Consider the following 18,852-nt stretch of genomic DNA (forward strand, 5'->3'; position numbering starts at 1 on the left):
TCAGCAAAAGCAGTATTAAGAAAAGTGTACTTAAATTCAAGGCTAAGCTTTTTAATTTATTTTGCTTTTACAAACAGCACTTTAACAGTGTATCTGAAGAGTACTCCATTTGGGAATTGTTCTGGTTCATGCTCCTGTTTTTCCTATTGCCCTGCAGACTTTCAGGCAGAACTGTTTCCTTCAGCCTTAGAATTGCAGATGAGGACTCTTTTTTTCCTGTTTCTTCTCACCCTGCTGTCACATTTTGAAGACATGAGTAAATTGCTATTGCAGTCACACAGTCTCATTTACAGAAATTCTTATTTTAAATATGAACTATTTAGAAATTAGAGTTGGATTTTAATTACTTCCAACAACAAAACAAGGGCTTGTGTGTAATGGGGGAGCCTATACATGCTAGGGAGCTGGAATATGATTTAATTTCTAGTCATAACTTTAAACCTGATTTGATAATTTGCATTTAGCTTTTTAAAAAGGCATTGTGTATGAATTGCAAGAGAGTTGCAAAACAAATATCCCTGAATTTTTAAAAACTCTTCTTCTGTGCTTCCTATTCTAGAGTCAGCTACCAGATTTCATCGAGTCCACTTTACAGTCAAGTATTGCTATTGCTACTGTTGTGCTTAGTTGCAGTTTTTTACACTGCTCACGGTTTTTCAGGTTCCCTTTATTGTGGAGAGTATGAATGAAGCAAGGTGGCTTTGAACCAAGATGCAGATACTGATGTAATGACCTATAACAAAAAAAGTGTTCAGGTTTTGTCAAAGTTCTGAGGACCCAGTTTGGAGGCTCAGTACAGAAGGGATGTGCTGGAATCAGGAAGTTTGGCTGAGTCATGCAGGACACACAGCTGGCACTGAAACAATCAGCTGTGAAAGCATTTGTTGGCGTCATATAAAGGAAAATGATCTAAACCAAGGATTTTGAAGAAGATTTAAAGATATATTCCCAAATTTATGTTAGGAGCTTTCCTCCAGTAGGAGGACTAAGAGAGAGAGAGAGTGTAAATGCATTTGTTTTGAAAATCAAACAGGTAGAGTGACAGAGACTGGCATCATCAGTTATCTGATGGCACAAATCAGCCTCTTGATACTGTGATAGATAACAGGGAAGGTGTGGGTAGACTCTAAGGATTTTGGAAGGTCAATGGGAAAGATGTGTAGGGTGGTTATGTAAACAAGATTAATCCAGGCTGCCACACTGCACACCTTCTCTTTGCAAAAACTGATAACTACAGAGGAACAGCAACATGATCTGGCATACTAGGAGCAAAGGCTAAGTTGAAATGCCCATTTTCTGGTCCAGTTCTTTTTCTGAAGCTAAATTACAAATATGGACCTATAAGCAAAGAGGAAGAAAAGAATTGCAGTTGAAAACATCCTTCTCTGCCTGCCTGCAGGGAGCCTGTAAAAATTAGGGAATGGGGATGTCCTGTTAGCCCTATGTAGCATAAAGGCTATGTTACCATTTCAGAGTGTGCAGTGCAAGGGAAATAATCACTCAAGCATGTACTAGGAGGGCACATAGTGTTTGGCAAGACAAGGGAAGAGGTGCAAGCTGTCACCCAGAACAGGTAAATCAAGAAGGAAAAGACTGGAAGTAAGGCCTGGGATTTAGTGGCTAACAACTCCATTGAGGGCTGTCCCAATAGGAAGCTGGATAAGTAAACATCACTAATATGAATGGAAGAATTGTGGTATGTAGAAAGGCTCAAAGGAGAGACTTGTCTCCCCAGCATTTGCAGTAAAGTGCAAAATAAAAGGCAATTCTGCCACCACCCACAGACTGGGACAAGTGAGGTATTTGTACCTACTGAGTATAAGTAAGGTTGGTATTCCCAGTTTAAAAGGAAATGGGGAGGCTCAGTACAGTTGCCCTCGTTGGGTTTTTTGCTTGTTTTGCTTAGTGCAGCCCTGTGCTATCACTGAATTCACTGCTCTGTGTTAAAGGTGGAGCTCACTCTAATGGAATTCTTGCCATCCTGATCTGTATATTAATAAAGATATATTAATTTGATGGGTCTAGGCTTCAAGTTTCAACCAGGGTTTGTGTTTTTCAACTAATGTCAATTCGAATGAAGCATGAGTCTGTTCTTAAGATATCTTATGGCTGTTTCTTGAAAGTATAAAGGTTACATTTACTGCTAATGAAAAATGACGACATGACTCACATTGCTGTTTTGGAGACTATGAAGAAGAAATGCTGTCAGAGCTGAAGAACTTTTTGAGGACAAGAATTTCATCAGATGAATGAAAAAAAACCCCAAGAGGGGTAAAAATTGAAAAAGCTTGCCTGACTTTCACTGGAGGTACACCCAGAGAATATGGAAAACATCCTTCTGGAAAAATAACAGATTTTAACAATGGTTGCTGTATGAAGGTCTTTGAAGGACAAGTCACACTTTATATTTATACAGGAATAAGCTACACATCAGGCATAAATCGCTGTTTTGTTGGAGCTTCTGAAGATAAAACTGAACTGTTCTTGTTTTAGGATTTAGCCCTTTATTTCCATTCCGTAGAAAACATAGGTTTTAGTGATCTTAGTCAAACAAGCAGAGCCATACAAGAGTAAACAGGTTGTTAATCCGAAATCACCTTAGGGCCTTCTTCTGCTCCCACTGAAATCAATGTCTAAATTCCCATCAGTTTGAGTGGGATATTAAAGAAAGAAAAATAGCTCTAATATCCATGTTAATGTATTTGCTAAATATGAGAATTCATCAGCAGCTTGGTAAACTGGTTCAGCAGCCTGATGCATTTGCTGAATCAACCTTGCCAAAACAGATGCACCATCTGCCTCACAGTTTCTAAAACACTGCTAAAACAAAGAAACATTTTTATAAGAATAAAATTGTAAGTTGGTTTTGCTGTTACGTGCCTTCATCTGTGCTCGGGCAAAACTACTTAGCACAAAATGCTATTTATCTCTAGTCCACCAAAATTAATTTTCATATAAACTCTGTTTATGGCAGAACTTTCAGGTATGAGAAGAAGATAGCCTTGCTTCTTCACCATGTCTTGAACCATAATACTGTGTATGAATTGCAAGAGAGTTGCAAAACAAATATCCCTGAATTTTTAAAAACTCTTCTTCTATGCTTCCTATTCCAGAGTCAGCTACCAGATTTCATCCAGTCCCCTTTACAGTTAGGTATTGCTATTGCTACTAGTGTGCTTACTTGCAGTTTTTTACACTGCTCACAGTTTTTCAGGTTTCTTTTATTGTGGAGAGTATGAAGCAAGGTGGCTTTGAACTAAGATGCAGATACTAATGCCAACTGTGTAGCGTTTCCAAAGCAAAGTTTTTGCTTTGTCATATTCTTACTTCATATGTAGAATAAAACATACAGAAAACAAGATGAAGACAGACTTCTGTTTTGTTAAAGTCATTAAGAATATTTAGTGCAACCCTTACAGCAAATGACAGGCTTTCAGAAATGCTGAAAAGATTAAGGTGCTAAATATCCTTGAGCTTTCTTCAGTTTGGTACCTTGGGAAAACCACACCTTTAATACTCACATTTACTGCTGGTTTTGTGAGCCATTTTTATGTTTTTGGTAACAGGTAGTTTTAATACTGGTATTTCAATAAAATCCTCTTTTGTTGCTTATATTTACCCCTTTGCATTTTGAAAAGCAGTGCACAATGGGTCTTGGGGAGAAACAAAAGGGTGTTCACCATCTTCTCTCTGCCATAGTCAGTAACTGGGGTAAATACATATGGGCAGATTTTTTTCTGTTAAAATGTATGTGGAGTAGAGCATTTTGCTTGAGGTGAAACTTCTAACATATGGGAACCCCAAGAGATGCTGTTCAGACTGTAAACTTTGCACTCATACAGGCAGTTTTGTTTCTTCACCTGGTGCTCATTTACATTAATCCCACTGTATATATATGGTTCCTTTCTAAATAGGAGACAGAAAGCAACCAGGGTGGCCCAAGTCCATTAACAGCCTTACTGAAATGACTGTCAGGAGCTGAGAGAATTTCCTTGGATGCACCCCAGTACATGGGAAGTTCCCAGTACCCTGGAAGCAGTGTGTACCTTTCAGTGCTTACCTTCTTTTTAAGGGTTGAATGTGTGCAGCTGTGTTTAAAGTAGGGGAAGGAAACTGTGGAAGGTACAGGCAATTTTATTTTGGGGACACCCTAGCTACAACCACTTCGTTGATGTGCTGTTTTGGAACCACGGCAACCCTGCCTTACCTTCATACTGTTACTTTAGCAGTATTTGGGATATTTGAATCCTGCTGACCGTGATTTTCTGTTGTGCTGGCCTGGTTTATTAAGGCAGTATGTGTCATAAGTGTGGGTCAGCCCTTACAAATCTGCCTCTGTTGGTATTTCACAACAGTCTGCAAAGTGTTGCTCAACTGGAGTCCCAGCCCTGCAGCCATGATGTACAGAGGTGTTGAATCTCCTGAATCAGATGTGGGCCCTTAGGCAATCCTGGCTGCACCTGAGCTGTGCTCGTACTGCAGCTCCTGCTGCTGAATGATGAGATACTTTTTGACTGTCCTTGCAGATGTTTCCAAGTGCAGTGTTTTATTTGTGCATCAACAAATGATCTGATATTTGCTAAGGGTTTGTATCTAGCCATTGAAGAATAATAAATGACTGTTTAGGTTGAGCTGAAATTTTGCAGCCTGATTCAGTTACAGTGGTGACTCACTTAGAGTTGGTTCTCACATGATTCACAAAGTGTATGGGTGACTCAACCCACAAATTTACTTAGCTCCCATGTTATTTTCCCTCTCAGTGAAAAAAAAATTGGTTATAATAAATAATCACAGCAAACTTTGACTTACCGTGAGGTAAAATAAATATGTGTGTTGAAAGGCTGCATATTTGTAATAATAAATTATTTAGTGAGGTAAAGATGAAATAATAGGATGTAGGAATTGTTAGACAAGAAAGAAAGGTGATAAGCATTTCTGTTTGCTTTTGTTGCATAGCAGAGATAAATAAAGGAAGAATAACTACTTTCTGTATGATATGAGATGCTCAGAGAGGCTGTTTTGACATTTTTACTTTTATTTTCAGCCAATTCTTGGCATTTGTTCTCTGAAATAAGCAGATTTAGATATGTCCATGTCTGGTTCAGGCATTTTGAAGTTATGTCAGTTCAGAAAATGTGAGATTTCTGGGTTCTGAACTGGCTCTTTGTAGGATGTGGTAGGCTGGCACACCTGTTCCTGAAGGACCTGAAGTTGGCTGTCTGAAAAATCAATTGAGTTCCTTAACAAAATCAAATTGACAAAGGCAAGAAATTAGGTCCCAGCAGGAACTATAAGAAGTTTTTCCTTAAAAGATGCAGCTGCTGTCAGTGTTTGATAACCAAATGCAGAGGCACGTGGCTGTAGTGTAAATACAGTATAAATTAATTTGACTTTGGAGTTAGGTGGAAACATCACCATATCCTTTTTTGCGCTGTCCCAAAAGAATATAAATACCTAAATAACTGCATACCTCTGAGCTTTATAGCACTGAGTGACTAATCACCCTCCCTTTCATAAATGAAACAACAAAGAATCTGGAAAATGAAGAAATTCTGCTCTGTCAGCTGACTTTTAAAAGTCTTTTAAAAGTTCATTAACAAGCAGGAATGTTTCTATACCTCACAAGACTCAAATGTCAGTAATATCCATAAATTAAACTTCAGAAGTCCATATTTTGCAGGAATTAAATTGGAGGGAACAAAAAATGCATGGTTTGAAAGACTCTGGTGAGAATTATGAATTCTATGAAAAGACAGTTCTTTTGTAGATTGTGTCACAGATTTGAGGAAGCTGCAACATAGTTCAGGTATGGCAAGAAATTTCTGAGAGATAAAATGGATGGTAGTGGCAAGCTTCCAGATACCAGGGACATAAAAGATAGCCCTGAGAAAGAGTACCTTGGAACAGTGACAGGATAAAAATATGCAGCTAGAGGACTTCTGTGCTAGAGAGAGAAGAACAAAAAGGCTAAAAAATAACCATGGTGTGTCACATGCTGAACCACTGCAATGCAAAGACCAGTGGAGCATTTCTGTGACAGGCAGAATGCTGCTCTTTTATCACAAGGTTTGCCAAGCAGCCACAAGCTGTTTCAGCCCTCTTTATAGAGAGTGAACCAAATGCACATGTTAATCTGAACTTTCCCTCAGCTAAAGGAGAAGGTAAAAGGGTGGCTTTGTGCTCAAAGCACAGAACTGGGATTTATTTATTCTGGGTTCTGCCGCAGTCTCCTTGTGCAACCTTAGGCCAAGTTATTAATCTCCTAATGCCACAGCCTCTCCATTTGTAAAATACATGGTACATGTCACAATGGGTGTTTGAGGCTAAATTCTTTAATGTTTGTGAAGTGTTTTGGGACTGGGCAGGACAATTATTAAATGCTGCAGTGCAGCATGCAGGGTTATGCTAATTAGTCATTTTTAGACACTGATCCCTTGCTGTATGGAGACTAATACCACAAACTGGTCCAATTTTAGTCTATGCTACCTTTGACCTTACTCATTCTGAGATTGGTCTGGAAAAGAATAATTTATTTTTGACTTGGTGGTTGTGGTAATTGATGAAATAAAAATACCTCAGACTGTCCCTTGGAATACCCTGCATTTACTCTTCCCTTAGGCTCTCCAAGCTGGCCTTTCAAAAAGCTTGATTTTTGGAGGCATAGTTTTAACAGTTTAGGCATAGAATAGACACACTCGCAGTGGAAGAATCCCTGAGAGGAAGGTGTATCCTTACAGACAGATATTGGCAGAAGACATGTCATGAAGTGGCTCATTCCATACTGCCTGTCAAGCACAGAAAGCCTTTTGCACATATGGCTCTGACCAGGTGGTGTGCTGTGAGGCCATGAGTAAATGGATCTTTTGATAGTTTAACTACAGCTGTTTTCCTAAACAATTATGTGTTTAGTGTTTGCAAATGTGTTTTCTTATCAGGACTGCTGGTAGATCATGTATGTATATGTATGTTATATATAACACGTCTGTTTTCCTTGTTGCTGACCCCCATGTAAAAACCCATGTGGTTCTTTGCTGCTATGGCACAGCAGATGCTTTTGCTTTTTCTGTTGCTGTAAACAAGATGTTGTGACTGATACTTCTTTCCACCATATGTCCTGAACACTCCCAGTTCATCGTTACATGTAATTTCCAGGATGCTTTGTAGGGTGTGTGTGCCTCCACCCCATTTCAAAATCGATGTAGCTCTCAATGGATTGACTAATGGCTGCAAGGTGTTACTTAGCATGCTGGTTTTGGCTGACAGTGCTGCTAAACCAACAGTTGTTTGCTTAACGTGTCTTTCATGGTTCTCATGTGAAGTAACTTATTCTGAGGAATTGGACATGTCAGTGACTTGAGGTCTGCTGGCAAGCATTTATCTGACATGCTGCTGAGACCAAGAAGGAGCATGACCCCAGCTTGGTGCCCTGAACACTGATAATTTTGCCTTGTTCCTTTAGCCATACCCTGTGTTTGTATTGCCCTCAGACATTTTGTTATGCTGATCTCATCATTCCTATAGCCATCAAGAATCTGTAGAGTAGGAGTGGGTGGGTGGCAAGAGCTAAAGAAAACTGTAATGAACCTGTAGAGGTGTTGTGCTGATATAGTGTATAAGATGTTGTAATTCTGTCCCACTGTGAGGATCCAGGACTGACGGGACATTTTCTTTCATTTGTTTTCCTTTATGTTGTTGTGTAGACCATTCTCGACCTTCTTCTAACCCTCTCTAAGGCATAGGATATGCAGCACCAAAGAGAAATTGCTTGTGCAGAGCAAAATGTATTTGCTTGTTATTATAGTGGGTGGACATGCCTAACCTGTGATGTGTTGACCTTCCAGAAGGTCTACCTGGCATTTCAGTAATAGCATGTGTGTGGTACAGTACTGAGTGTGGTCAGGAATGGTGTCTCTACCAATCATTTTAATGAAAGCAATCATGTGGAAGTGAACAGAAACTGAATTTAAATTGTAAACATGAAAGAAGTTAAACTACAAGAAAGTGCATTCTTTGAGCATCTCTCACATCTGACTCTAGGTTTCTGTATGAGGTGGTTGTCTGAGCCTATATCACATGAGCTGCATTGCTGGGCTGTCCCCACAATCTAGTAATGTGTTGCTATTGGGAATTTAGCTGGTGTGAAGGACTTTTTTTTTTCTCTCGATAGCTGGTGGAATTGTTCATGTTGCCCTTAGCAAATAGCAGGCTACTCTTACTTTAATAGACCTATGTCAGCAAGCTGTGTGATTAGCTGGGTGCTGAGGGAGAGCTTTATGTAAGCATTCTCTTGAGGTTGGTGAGATGTCTTCATGCAAATTTTTGTATGGTCCACAGCGGCACAGACAAAGTTTATTTGTGTGCATACAACCATAAGACTGTCCTGAGCTAGAAGAGAGACACATAGGCCATCAATTCCAGCTCCTGGCCCTGCCCAGGACACCCCAAGAATCCCACCATGTGTCTGAGGGCATTGTTCAAATGCTTCATGAACTCTGTCAGGCTCGGTGCTGTGACCACTCCCCTGGGAGCCTGTTCTGGAGCCTGGCCAGCCTCTGGGTGAAGAACCTTTCCCTAATACCCAACCTGAATCCCCCTGACACAGCTTTATGCTGTTCCTTTGGGTCCTGTTGCTGGCCACCTAAAAGCAGAGGTTGGTACTTGTCCCTGCACTTCCCCTCGTGGGGAGGCTGCAGACTGCAGTGAGGTTCTCCCCTCGGTCTCCTCTTCTCAGGGCTGACCTCAGCCATTTCTCATACAGCTCCTCCTCTTAGCTGTTTACCATCTTCATGGCCCCCTTTGGGTGCTCACTAACAGATTTATATCTTTCTTACATTGTGGTGCCCAAAACTGCACTCAGCACTTGAAGTGAGGTAGCACCAGCACAGAGTGATGTGTGCTCTCAAACATATGCTCTTTTTGGTAGCATAATGCTGTAAGTTACAGTTCCTGCCTTTTTTTTCTGCTCATATGTGTAAAGTCTTTTAATTCTGGAAGTTGGAGTTGAGAACCACTGTTTGAACTAACATTGACTGTGCCCTTCTTTTCACCTCTCAGTCTGAGGGTATGATTGAAGATGTTATGTTGATGCATATCTGCACTCAAATCTTCCATGAGTCAAGAAAAAGATAAAGAGATCCTGATGTAACTCTGTCAATGTGTAATGTGGTCCCTGTGGAGAGGAAAAGATTATTGACATTGTCTTTACTGCTGATGGATGCCTGTGATGAATGTCCACATAATTTATTTTACTCTTGGTGTCAGTCTCAGCAACTTAGAAGCACTTCAGGGTTATTTTTAGTATACACAGCTGCATCTTCTATATGTCTGCAGTGCTCTTATTTGTCATGAGGGCAGATCTTAGTGGTGGGTTGTTATTTGGACTATTCTTGTGTGTGTCTACATGTTACTTTTATGTTAAAGAGAGAATGTTGGTAAAACCAGTGTGATGTTGCAAAAGGAATATGTTTGCACTACATGAGTCCAGATCAAAGCATTCTTTTATAATGTCTTTCATTTTAAATTAATTTTTATTTAGTAAGTGCCTTTTTGTTCTTGAATACACTTGATAGCCAAGTTTCTTCTCCAGCTGAGTACTGAACAATGCTGGTTGGGGTTGTGATAGGTCTTCTGTTGCAGCAGTGTGCTGTGATGCTGGCACAGGCAAACCATTTGAATGTGAATGATTGTCCTCACTGCACTGGGCATAGGATGCTCTCTTTTCCTTTGCTCCTTTGCTCAGCTTTCATGGGATAAGAACTCTACATTCCTGCCTGGTTCCTGCAGCAGTCCAAGCATCTCTGATGACATGCTGTTGGTCATTCACAGTCACTGTGCTCCTTTGGTACCAAAGTCTTACTGAGTCTTTCCCTTTTACAGCTGGATGTTGGGGTAGGTGATCTCTTATCTCCAGGTGCCTTTGAAAACTTCATGCAATCACCTGGCAGTGCATGTTTTTTTCTTATTTTTCTTCTTGCCACAACTTGTGTCTGCTGAAAGTAAATGTGCCAAACTGAGTTTGGTCTTGGAAGAAGTGACAGTTCTATGGATTACTTTGATTTGCTTAAGCAATAGTAAAGTTTGGCTCTTTTTCATTTTATGTATCTGCTAAGTCCATTTTAAAATTTATTTGACTCCTGAAACAAAATATATTCTGTAGGATTTCCAAGGTCCCTGTAAACTTTTAAACCTGTAAATGATTTGATGAAGTGGACTGGATTTTTTTGTTTTCTCAGTTGGTTCCTTTTTTCCTGTCTTTCACAATGAATAGTGTCATGGTCTGGTGAAGGGCAGAATTTAGTGTGTGTGGTAGAGTGGCTCAGCAGAAATGGTGCTGACCTCCTTTTTTTTCAGATTGTCATGTTTTGACATGAAGTAGCTTTTTTTCTGGTTCAGAAAATGCTTAGCATTAAGGATTTGACAGATGTCCACCTTCTTTCTGACTTGGTGCTGTTGCTGATCCTCATTGCACAGCACAGTCCCTACCACAATCTCTGAGCTAGTTCTTATGAAGAACTGTCAAAGTTATCACTTCACTAGAATTTAATGTTGCCTTGAGAAACAGAGAACTCCAATTATTGATTCTAGGGGGTTCCCAATGTGCTTTTTGCATTCTTAGAATATCTTAATATTGCCTATGTGATGACTTCCCTTTTCTGGGTATTTATTCTTCAGATCATTCCAGATGTATTTTCTGTAAATAAGTACTTTTCAAAAAACTGTGTTTTTGCCTGCTTGTGTGGCTTAATACTTCTTGTTCACATAGCACAAATAAATTGAGGTGGTTTCCTTTCACATTAGCTGTACTGTTCTTGCTGGTGTTATCACAATTATCTTGCATGTAGATTATGGGCTTCTGTAAACCTAATTCCAAAGTGATGAGAGTGGAGGTTTTTGCAAAACTCTTAAAAGTTATTTTGGATTTCTGTTATCTTCTTGCTTTCTGGACAGAGTTGTAGACTTCGGTTTCATTCTCGTCAAGTGTTACGCTGGTTCCTATTAACATGTTTGCCTTCACCACTCACAGAGATAAATTTGACTACAAGGTTCAATTTTCCCTTTTGCTACTGTGAGAAATACCCAGAAAATGAGTTAAATGACACTGAGAATCTAATATCTACATTTCATACTTACTTTTGCTGAAATGAGTTACTTGGAGGTTATGGCTTCAGAGCAGGAAGCCTAACTGTAGTCAAAAGAAACTGGGATTATGCTAATGACGTTTTGCTTGATGTCTTCTGCTTTGTATTAAAATGTACCATAATGAATACATTTTATTTCTTCTTCCCTACAGGTAAAACAAGAAAAACCAGAAAATTTACCAGATTTAGAAAACTTGGCGCAAAAAAAATTCCTTGAAATGGAGAGCATGAACAGTGACTCAGATTTACAAAGTAATGAAAAATATATGCATTTTAAGGATCAACTTAAGGAGATGAAGAAACAATGTAAGTCTGATTTTTTAAAAATGATTCTTTGAATGCTAAGCAGTAAAATCTGACTAACTGCCCTGAAATATAGAACTGCCACTTATGGCTCAAACTGATGTGAGTATACTTAAAAACTTACTTAAATTGATGTCTGTGTAGAAAAAAAACAGTGTAGTTACCTTGATAGTTTTATTTAGACTCCTACAGCTCCTGCTGTGTTTGAACGCAAATATCATGAAAACCACTTTTTTTTTTGGTAAGGTGGGCTTTTTCATTTGAAGACCTTTTGCATTTATTTTCTTAACTGATAGGATCTCCTAAAAGGATTAGGTAAGCTGTTTTCATTTGTCACTTAAACAAATTGCTCCTGTTTCACAACATAGGATGTGTTGCAACACTAAGAAGACCTTTGCTTTAATGGTAGAACTGTATTGTTGGAAAATGCTTACTGTACGTGTTCTCAGGTTTACAGCTTCTGTGCACGCACCATCCAACACTGCAGATTACTAAAATCCATTTTTTCCAAATTCATAGAATTTTTCAAGTGTTAGAATTTTAAGTTATTTATGCTTAAATTACCAAAAAAGTTGAAGAGTAAACAGTTTGGTTATTTATGCAACACAACAAAATTGTCTACTTTTATTGCCCCACACATATAGCAGTCATTAAAATATTACTCTGATTACTGGTGCTGGGAAAGTTCATGGGCTCTGACACTGTTTGTGTTGCTCTTCCCTAATCATCATGATTATGTTCTGAAATCATATTATTCTGCTTGCTGTCCCTTGACCCCTTGACCCCTGTACCTATCCCCTCCCATCTTACAATTTGATTTCAACATAAACTGATATCTCAGGAACTTCAGGAGTCATAGATTAATGATTTATACCATTGGAAAATGATATTCTGGGTGCTCTCCTGTAGCTCCCCTTGAATTCTGGGTTTTTTTGAAGCCCTATCCAAAACCCAAAGAAACGATTGAAAAGAATTTTCCCACTGGACTTTGGATTGCTTTTCTGTAGAGATTTATGGGACATGCTTGACAAGGTGAATTTCAGATCTGGTATCTCAAGACTCCCTAGAATTAGAGCTTGAAGGCTTAATATATTTGTTTTCCATCTTTATGCATTTTAGCACTGATTTCTGAATTTAATAAAGCTCTTGGAACTACTGTAAGAATGAAAGTACCAAGTTGCAGACCACAAAACAGTGTAATTTTCACTCCCTACATAACCATAAAATTACTACTGCCCCACCATTATGTTGTAATTTCTAATTTCCAGGTGTTTGTAACTAAGAAGATAAAAATCTTGATAACAGACTTTGGATTTACTTTCTACCTTGTAATTGCCTGAGGAGGGGGTGTATGCTCAAGTGATACATTCAGTTCAAGCTGTGGGATGAAGCTCTTACTGGCCAACCTGTTGAAAAAAACCCCAAATTAATAAACACAATAGAAAATATTCTTAAAAAAAATGAGGACATCATTCTGCCACTGCTGCCTGAAATCCAGATTTGTCTTATTAAATGCTTCACTTGCAATACCAGCTGAGCTGAAGATTAATAAAATCTGTAAATGACATTACCAGTTTCCATAAGCTGGTGATTTTCCTTAAAACATCCTATAGGTACATATGGTTTTGGTGGGGTCATTTTGTAAGAAGAAATTAAGGTCATCCTGTTAAATTTCCAGCACTCATGCTTAAGCCAAGTTATCTGTGTATTCTTTACCTTCTCCTGTATGAGTTGTGATTTCAAAAACATGAATCCTACAATTCTGGACTCATCTCAACAACACAATATAACGTGTCTGCAGATTTTGGGACACACTTGAGAACTGCTGGATGTGAGTTACATGTATGAATAACTTCATCAACAACTGCTGGTTAATATTTTGTTTTCAACTATTAGCCTTGCCAGGTGCAACTTAGTTCACAATTCCTGGCTTTTTTTGAGAACACATACACTATTGAGATTCAGTTTTTAGCTTTTTTCTGGAATTTGGTATTATTGCTCAGTTAGATAAAACATAAAAACTTCTGCCAGGTTTTGTCAGAGGGGCTTTTGCTTTCCTGTTTTGTTTTGGTTTGGTGTTTATTTTTTGTTTGCTTGGTTGGTTTTTTTTTTTTTTTGTTCCAATTTTTTCTCTCTCAGAGGAGCAGACAGAGTAGATGCTAAAATGATTTGCTTTCTAGGATGAGTTACCATTAATGATTATGTATCTTTTATGCAAAGTTTGACATCTGTATTCTAGAACAGCTGAACAAGGAAATAATCTATTCTTGCATTGTTTTGCTATTTAGAAATTAACTGAGATTTGACAGAAAAAAACTTTCTCAACACAGTTTTTAGGTATGGTGCAAAGTGTGAAGCAGTTAAATACAGCTTTTATTAACAGAAAATTAAGGTAATATATTGTCTCTATATTTTTCTCTGCCACCATGATGAAAGGAAGGTGCAGGATTGTTCCCTGTCCCCTGACAGGTGACAGGCAGTGCCATAGGTTGCTCTAATTCTCCTGGAGGAGAATGGTGCTCTGTTACCTTCGCTTGTCTTCCCTTGGCAGTTCTGTGGGAAGGAGACCTTCTTAGCTTTGAACTTCAGCAGCAGCCAAGGTGCAGAAATGAAACTGGGCAAGTACATCTCTCTGGCAGTAAGGATGAGATCATGCCTCAGAGCAGTTTCTGTTCTGCTCATCGTTCAGACAGTTTTCAGACATTTTCTCTCAATCTGTGAGCCTTTATTATGCAGCTACTTTAGCTGGGGTTTGTGAAGTGATGAAAAATCTTCACCTCTGATATGTGTCAAAACACTGTCAGACAGGTTTTATGTGAACAGCAAGTGATTTTTCTGAAGTCTGTTTTCAGAACTATCTTAGTTTCCTAAATTCCCACTTCTTATTTTTAATGGAAAACAGTTTCATTTTTCTACTCAAACCTTCTTAGACTGTAAGCAGTAGGAAAGAGTGTTGGTTGATTTTTTCTTTTTTAACCATTTCTTGTACCCCCAAGTGGCCACATTGTTTTTTTCAAATAACTGAGTACTTGGAGGAGTATTCACTAAATTTGGTAATACCAGAAAGTTCAAAATAACTGCATGTGTGGTAAAGAATATTTTTTGTGTCCTTAACACTACATGACTGGTGCTGTCCTTAGACATAAGGGTCCCAGATCTGCAAAGTGCTAAGTGATCTCCTTTTGATTAAGTGAAATGCTTAAGCAAGTTGCATAAATTAAATTTTATGAGTAGATCCTTTGAAATGAGTGAGATTGCTGGCATATTTCACTTCCTTATTGGAGCATGACCACAGTACAGAGGCTTGCAGGAGTGAGCCCATAGGAACGAAACCATGCAGGAATTGTAACTTTGCATTTTCTGTCTTCTGTAAGTTTAAAATCCCACCTTCTGTTTGAACTTGTATTACTAAGTCTTTTTATTTCATGCCAGAATATATATATACATATATTTATACACATACATATACACATATCAAAGGCACCTATCTTCTGGCAGAAAGTATGAGAAATTTTGTCTTCACAGAATGAAATTAAGAGCTGTCTTTATTCTCCATGTATCAGTTTAAATGTTTGATACTCTGTGTGGAGAGCTAATCAGAAGGTATAATCTCTGCTCCTGTGACCCTAGCTGCCACTAGTGTATTTGCTGAAGGTTATTTAGTGTCACGTTTGGTGCACAAAGGATGACAGATTTCATAGCCCTTTTGTAGCAGCTGATAATGTGCACTTTGGAATCCTTGATAACTGCAGGTTCTGCAAACACACAACAGATGCATGCTTCAGTAGTGATTTTGTGGAAAATGATAAGATTTGAGTGAATGACAATATTGCTGGTTTTGCCAAACAGTTTGTGAATGACAATACTTATTGCTGGTTATGCCAAACAGTTTAAGGACTGGATTTGGGATATGGCAAATGCAGGAAAGTTAGGTGTTGGTTTTTTTTTTTTTTTTTTTTTTTTTTTTTGTTTTTTTTTTGGGGGTTTTTTTGGTTTTTTTTTTTAATGGGGGACAAATAATTTTGAGACTCAATAGTAATTTAGGCAAGTTTTTGTCACAGGAAACCAGTCACTGTAATGTAGTTTGGAAAGTAGCTACACTGCAGTTGTAAGGATCTTTCTTGCATTCTCCATTGAAGAAAAAAGAAGTCTCTGAATCTTTAAAAGGAAAAAGTATGTATCATTTTGCTAGTATGGATTTATAGTCATTATCAATAAGCAAATATTTTGAAAGGAGATTTTAAATTTAATTCAAGTAGATGCCATATGCCCTGTTGATACGTGTATTTTAAGTTATGCATATGCTGAGAAATAATGGTGTGAAAAAATGTTTTTTTAGATACAGTTTGGGATAGAAAAAATGTCACTATGAAAGAAATTATCTTTAAATTTTTAAAACAGTCTATCACAGATTCCAGCAAAGACTAAGGTCTTTGATTTGCTTTTAGTAGTATAAGAAAACAAGCTGCAGCAAGATACTGTGTATTACATTGCTTGATGAGTTTCATCCAGTTAATCCTCACAACATCACATTGAGGTAGGCAAGTTAATTTTGCTTCTTGCCACACAGCAGTGGTGAAATTTGAGGAAATAGTTGAAATTACTTTTATGGACTCACATAACTGATTTGCAGATCTGGGTTTCTCTTCGGTTGTAGTTTACTTCTTTGTTGGCCGATTTTTGTCCCTATACTTTGCTCTGATGACAAAGAATCAGCTGAAAAGTAATGTTAGTGTATTTTTCCTTATATTTTCAATGTAAAAAATATTTTAAAATCCCCTTACTGACTAATTATGAGAAAACAACTTCAGCACAAGAGTTGAAAATTCCAGCTGAAAGTGGGATTGGTGTTATGACAGTTCAGTGATGTGTGTGGGATATCCACTTTTCATTTACGTAAAATCCCTTACAGACAGCGCCTTGGCTAGTAAAGAAATGAAAGAGGATCCAGCCCTTGAGAAGGTCATTTGAAGTTTAGGAGTCTTTGGTTTAGGTCTTTGCTTTGTTACCTTCTTGTTGTCTTAGATCAAGTCATTTAGTTTCAGAACAGATCACTGGGAGTTGGGTCCCTAAAAGCTTTGTGGGTCTGGACCTTACACCCAAGTCTGGAATCCAGTTCTGAGTGTATTGTGTTTGTGGACTGTGCAAGAAGAGACCTGGCCTGGCTCATATCCTGCTGCTCTGGGCTGGTGGCCTGTGGAGCAAAGCAGCCATGTCCAACTGAGTGCAAAACATTCAATTGTCCCACTTCTCTAGTGGCACTAAAGCACCATTATTATGTATTTGGGATTTTTTTGAGTTCGTAGAACTGTAGATAGCAACCTAAGTGTGTTTTAGTGTGCCAGAATAATGTTTTCATGGCATGATGCTGAGGGGGAAAACTGAAGCCCCAGAGGAGTAAAGCAAGTATGACAAGAGGCATTTGTGTGAGTGAGAGCTGCCTTGTGGGTAGGGCATAAGGACTGTCCTGAGAAGAGAAACTTGGCATGGCTTTTCCTTTTGGGACTGTCCTGTCTGGGTATTTCCTGGAAAGAACTAGTTGATTTGCTCAGGAGTGAGCTAGCCCACTTGTAGTTTGAAGGATTAAGAGATGAGTGCCTAGTAATGGAACTAGTCAAAGCTACTCTGTTTCACAGTTTTTGGAAAGATCAGCTAGAGAAATAAACTAGATAAATGGGATGCTCACATAATATAGCAATGGGACCTGTAATGGTACCCAAGAACAATATCCAGAGTGCAAAATTACCATCACAGCTACTATCCTTGCTAATTTGTGAAGACCAGAATGAATGAAACCATCAGAAGTTTCCTTCTGCAATCTGGATGACTTTTCAAGGGTAAAAATTAGTGGGGTTTTTTTGCTGAAAATGCAGAAGCTTGCATTAACAAGAACTGTGTTAGTGGATTAATGAAGAACAGTAATTGCCGATAGACCTGGTGAGGGTTTCTTTGATGAAATTATTGCCATTTTAATGCAATTGATTGAAATAAGAAGTTTCTTGCTTTGACATTTAGAGCTCTGACATGTAATTCACAGTTAAAATGAAAGAGGAATCAACCCACCCCTCCAACAACTCTTCTCCATTATGAGTAACCTGGAGTATAAGAGACCTGAGTTTCAGTCTCGGTGATTTAAAATCAGAATTTGACTGACTCTGGGCCTAGTAAGTGATTGACCTGTAACTCTGGAATCAGTCTCCCTCTCTCTCTGTCCACAGTGTATTTAACTATATATCAAAATGACAACAACTGCAGAAGGAAATACTGAGAGACACTGACTTTTTAGTCCTATAGTAGAGCACTCAGCTCAGGGAGGACATATCTAAATCAGAAACAGCATCTGATGTAGGTCTTTCCTGTTATAAATATCTGCCCTTCTAATCAGCAGATGCTTAAGGATAAGATCTTCTTATCTCTTTCTATGTCTGCCATCTAATCTATACATATATTTTTTAAAGAGCTATATTTGATTCCATTGCAAAAGTCTTTTCAGGATGTAATTTTTGGTTTTATATCAGCCTGGCTTTCAGGTCAGCACTGAGTCTATAAAATTTAGAAAGAAAATACAGTGTTACATGGAAATAATTTTTTATTGTTATTATACACTTAGGGGTAATACTTAGGCTAATTTATTGTTACTGCTTAGGCTAATTTATTGTTACTGCTATGGGATAACTCTCTTAACTGAGCACATTGATGGCTACCAGCATGGCATTTTTACAGTTCATATGAATATATAGGTCAGGAAGGGAGCTTGTAGATACTGCTTCTATTCCCTTGATGTTGCATTTAATCACAATATCTAATAAAATGTCATCTTGAAATATATTAATTTTTTCTTTGTTGTTTCTGTTGGAAGGATGATGAAAAACCTTAGAACTTTGCTCTGATGGTGAGAAATTTTCAAGCAAAATAAATCTGTGGCCAAGTTTTTGCTCACTGTTCTTGTTCCAGCACTGTACTCTTGCTTGTAGAGATGCTCTCCCTCAGTGGAGTTTAGTTTGATTCAGTCAGTTCCTGTCTCTCTTGACTCTATGGTAATCCAGTTATGCAACATGGAAACTTATAAAATCTCGTGTTTTGTGACCAAGCTTGAACTCATCAGAAATATTTTATAAATTTCAGATGAGTGAGAAGCATGGGGATACATACTAAACCTTGACTATATCTAAAATTCAGAAATGTTAAATAGATGTGTTATACCCTATGGGAATACCCTATTGCCTTCTCGTAATAAATCACCTGTGATTTCACTTAGAGTTTTCATTCACTTCTTTCCTGGTGTAGCAATACATACTATTTTGCAAATCTGAGCAGTGAAAATACAAGGAGTGCCTCTGTCAGCTAAGTACAGTTTTACTTGCCATTGTATCTGTTGCCCACTATTCAGAAAGGTTTAAAAGTCAGATGA

General features: G+C 38.2%; 1 protein-coding gene across 2 annotated transcripts in view; it reads left to right on the forward strand.

The window, feature by feature from the left end:
* The window catches only part of NSMCE2 (NSE2 (MMS21) homolog, SMC5-SMC6 complex SUMO ligase), a 132,203-nt gene that overhangs the window by 46,187 nt on the left and 67,164 nt on the right, over positions 1 to 18,852 (forward strand). For both annotated transcript variants that reach the window (XM_005479591.4, XM_074556920.1), the window contains one exon: positions 11,291 to 11,444. In XM_005479591.4, the coding sequence (XP_005479648.3) occupies positions 11,291 to 11,444 (154 nt within the window). The remainder of the gene's footprint in view (positions 1 to 11,290; positions 11,445 to 18,852) is intronic.

This window comes from Zonotrichia albicollis, chromosome 1, assembly GCF_047830755.1.
Source record: "Zonotrichia albicollis isolate bZonAlb1 chromosome 1, bZonAlb1.hap1, whole genome shotgun sequence".
Classification (NCBI taxonomy): domain Eukaryota; kingdom Metazoa; phylum Chordata; class Aves; order Passeriformes; family Passerellidae; genus Zonotrichia; species Zonotrichia albicollis.